The following is a 3,949-nucleotide window of genomic DNA, read 5'->3' as shown; positions in this document are numbered from 1 at the left end:
GACACAAAATCCTGTCCTATAGTATTGAACAGAGTCAACACAATTGCCCAGATGGTTAGACATGTACTGTCAGGCTTTCTTCAGCAATTCCTGTAACTGAGTACCCCATTTTCTTTAAAATATATATGTATATTTTACAATTTTTCCCCTTTTCCCTCACCTCTTATTTTGCTCTTTAGTAATGCAATTACGACCTTTACATTCCTTTCTTTCCACTGGCCAAACCACCTGCAAGCACGACTTCCTTATATTACTCTACGTTTTCTTAGAAGTTCCATAGGCCAGCTGGTCTAGGGGGCTCACGCCTGTAATCCCAGCACTTTGGGAGGCCAAGGTGGGCAGATCACCTGAGGTCAGGAGTTCGAGTCCAGCCTGCCCAACATGGTGAAACCCCGCATCTACTAAAAATACAAAAATTAGCTGGGGATGGTGGCGCACACCTGTCATCCCAGCTATTCGGGAGGCTGGGGCGGGAGAATTGCTTGAACCTAGGAGGCGAAGGTTGCAGTAAGCAGAGATCACGCCATTGCACTTCCACCTGGGTGACAGAGCAAGACACAGTCTCGAAAGAAAAAAAGAAAAAGAAAGAAAAAGAAGTTCCATAGACCAAGTCTTAAAACAAATCAAGCACCCTACCAAATTCTCCCCCGCTGGCCACAGTACTGGATGACCCACCAGATGACCCAAGATAAACATCTGTGAGCAAGCCTTATAGACCCCACAAGTCTATGTGCCTTCTGCATGGCCTGCATACCAAAATTTCTCTTATGAAAACCCTGCTTTCTGCCCAGAATGCTGAAGTGTCTCCTTTCAGTACAAATCTGGCCCTCTCTCATCACTAAGCTCTGGAATAGTAACATTCTTCTTACCACCTTCATTCTTGTTATATGATTTTGCAAGTGGCACCAACTGAAACTATATTTGGTAACACTCCCATGTATCTAACTCAGTGTTTGCTGGCAAATTGAGGAAGCTGATAGATCTAGAATAGCAATGAGAGAAAGGACACATCACTAAGTGATGAGATTAGAACTTGTACATAGCAAATGGCCACAGCAGCAGGTCAAAATCCTGTCAGGAACTCAAGTTCCAAACTTGCCCTAAGGACTCAAATTTTTCATAAACAGTTATGGCATTGTAGCATGAACAACAAAATACGTGCAGCAGTACTAGTAAAAGAGATAGAGATTGATTTCTGAGTTTTAGATAATTAACATGAGAAACAATATAAACACAGTTACATTTAAGAAGGAAAATACTGTTATTATTATCATTAACAACAATGACAACTTAATAACATTAATAATTTTGTATAGTTTTCAAAAAACTTGACTTAGCACATACATTTTCTATTATAAGTCTTGTAATGACCTGGGGACAATGTAAGGCCATAGTTGTCACAATTTGTCCAAAAAAATCCTGAGTTTCATATTGGTTAAAGATTAACTGAAATTACACGTATAAGAAGTGAAAGAATTAGGATTGTAACCAGATGAGCAACACCCAGATATTTTACTTTTCATATACTAAAACAGCTTCCATGAGATTTTCAGTGGAAAAGTTGGAGGACAGAGGTTACTTAAAACCTCCTCCTTAGGGCAAACTTGCAGAGAATTCCTAGACGAATCTGCTTTGTTCTGACACTATAGACAATAGGGTTAAGGACTGGGGGAAGAAGAAGGTAGATGTCTGCCATGAGGATGTGGACTATGGAAGACAGATGCTTCCCAAAGCGATGGACCATTGACACCCCAATAACTGGCACAAAGAAGATAAGCACCACACAGATATGGGATACACATGTGTTGAGTGCCTTTAGCTGCTCTTCATGAGATGCAATATCCAGCACAGTATTAAGAATCAGAACATAAGAAAGAAGTATGAAGATTGAATCCACACCTAGTGTGGCAATGACTACACAAAGCCCATAAATACTGTTGATCCTGGCGAGTACAGGATAATCTTAGAACATCCTGGTGCAAACAGAAGGCGTGAGAGAGGGCATTGCCATGGCAGTAGTGATAGTGTCTCAGTAGCAAAGGTGTGGGAAGTACAACTCCCAAGCTTTGTAGCAAACAGGCCAAACCAATTTTGCCAATTACACTGTTGGTGAGGATGGTGGGGTAGTGCAGTGGATGGCAGATAGCAACAAAACGGTCAAAGGCCATGGCCAGCAACACTGAGGACTCCAGGAATGTGAATGTGTGGATGAAGAACAGCTGAGCATAGCAAGCACTTGCCTGGATCTCTGGAGCATCCAACCATAACACAGCAAGCATGGTGGGAAGTGTAGACAGGGACATCCCCAGGTCATTCACTGCCAAGATGGAAATAAAGTAATACATGGGCTGATGGAGAGAGGATTCTATCCAAATGACAGACAGGATGGTAACATTACCCATAAATGCTACCAAATATGCAAGACAGAAGAGGATGGAGAGCCAAGAATGAACATACTCCAGTCCAGGAAAACCCCTCAGGATAAATATGGGCTCCATAGCATCACTGTTATTCCAGTCTACCATAGTGACTTTGAGTAATTCAGCAAATAGTGAGGAATGGTTTGTGTCTTCCTTCCTGATCCCTCAAAGTTATCTCTTTTGAGTACAAATAATGGAATCAGGACAAAAATACATCTTTCCTCTAACCTCACAGAGGAAGGAAGCCGGTATCTCTTGTCGGCCCTATGTAAAAAACATTTCCCAATATTAAGGAGTACAAATTCTGGAACAAAAATGTGGACTACACAAATATGGTCATCTATGGCAAGAAATACGTTGGATTTGCATCAAACACACTAAAGAATTTAAGCAACGTGAGAATAGAGAAAAAAGAACTTTTACTAATTATTATAAAGATGAAAGTAGAGAAAAGTCAGAGTGAATGTCGGTGGATTTGTATGAGCTTCAGGCCAATGTTCTTGAGTTAATCAGTTATTGCTTCTAGGCTATCTTTTCATTCATGACAATCGAATTGATCCCATGGGTTCAACATAATTTCTATTCAGCTGCATTTTTATTTAAAGATTTATAATATTTAAACATTTTAAATATTTAATATTTTAATAATACAAGATAAATACCCCTATATGAAAAGAGAGCATGAACATAAGAAACAGAATCCATAATACCACAATCCATAATCCCAGCATGCTTTATGGAGCTGCTATTTAACCAACACAGTTTTGAGCTGTTTAGTACAGCAACTATTCCTGACCTAAAAAAAAATTCACGGTAAAAAAACTATATATATAGTGTGTCAGTGTATATGCGTGTGTGTGTGTGTGTGCTTGTGAGATAAGAGTTTAAATAGTTTGAAAATAAATCTTTAGGCCATAACATCACAATATAACTACGAAAGTCCATTAAGGACATTTCCCTTTCTGCTCTTCCACAAAATGAGAACAATGCATTTAACAGTTATCTATTACACGTTTTCAGTAAAACAGGTACTTTTCCACTTTATTTCTATTCATTTTTTTGATTGATTGATTTCTCTTTCCAAATGATGCTTTTAATATCATTTTTAAAAGATCATCAATCAAAATATTAAGTGGTTCTTAATTTTCTGACCCACTTGCACCTACTTCTGTGAACTCATGACAATCCAGAATTTAGGCCTTAAATATTCACTATCAGTGCCTCTTAGAAACAACCAAGCTCTTCTGAGTGTTTCAAAATATGATATTAACATCTGGCTTTACTTTCCCTCAGCAATTTTTATTGTGATAGCCACCTTGCCTGTGCTGAACCAGTGTTGCCCTTGCTGTATCATACTGTGTTGATGGCACTTGGTACAGCAGCTGAGCATTATGAGACTATCTGCCCCTTCTGCTACCTAGGTCTTTATTTTAACCCTGTCTAGTTCCATTAACTGCCCCTGAAAAAATTATTTACTTACCTTGTCCCTTAGAGTCTGGGCCTCATAGACTTCAGCAACATCTCTGTGT

At 39.2% G+C, this 3,949-nt stretch overlaps 1 protein-coding gene across 1 annotated transcript; it reads right to left on the bottom strand.

The window, feature by feature from the left end:
* Positions 1 to 1,579: 1,579 nt before the first annotated feature.
* LOC101147529 (olfactory receptor 51L1) lies at positions 1,580 to 2,525 on the bottom strand. The gene is given in 2 exon segments (XM_019036142.4): positions 1,580 to 1,949; positions 1,951 to 2,525. Coding segments are annotated over 2 exon segments (945 nt in total).
* Positions 2,526 to 3,949: the final 1,424 nt, after the last annotated feature.

Source organism: Gorilla gorilla, chromosome 9 (assembly GCF_029281585.2).
Source record: "Gorilla gorilla gorilla isolate KB3781 chromosome 9, NHGRI_mGorGor1-v2.1_pri, whole genome shotgun sequence".
Classification (NCBI taxonomy): domain Eukaryota; kingdom Metazoa; phylum Chordata; class Mammalia; order Primates; family Hominidae; genus Gorilla; species Gorilla gorilla.
This window is presented reverse-complemented; position numbering and strand designations above follow the sequence as displayed.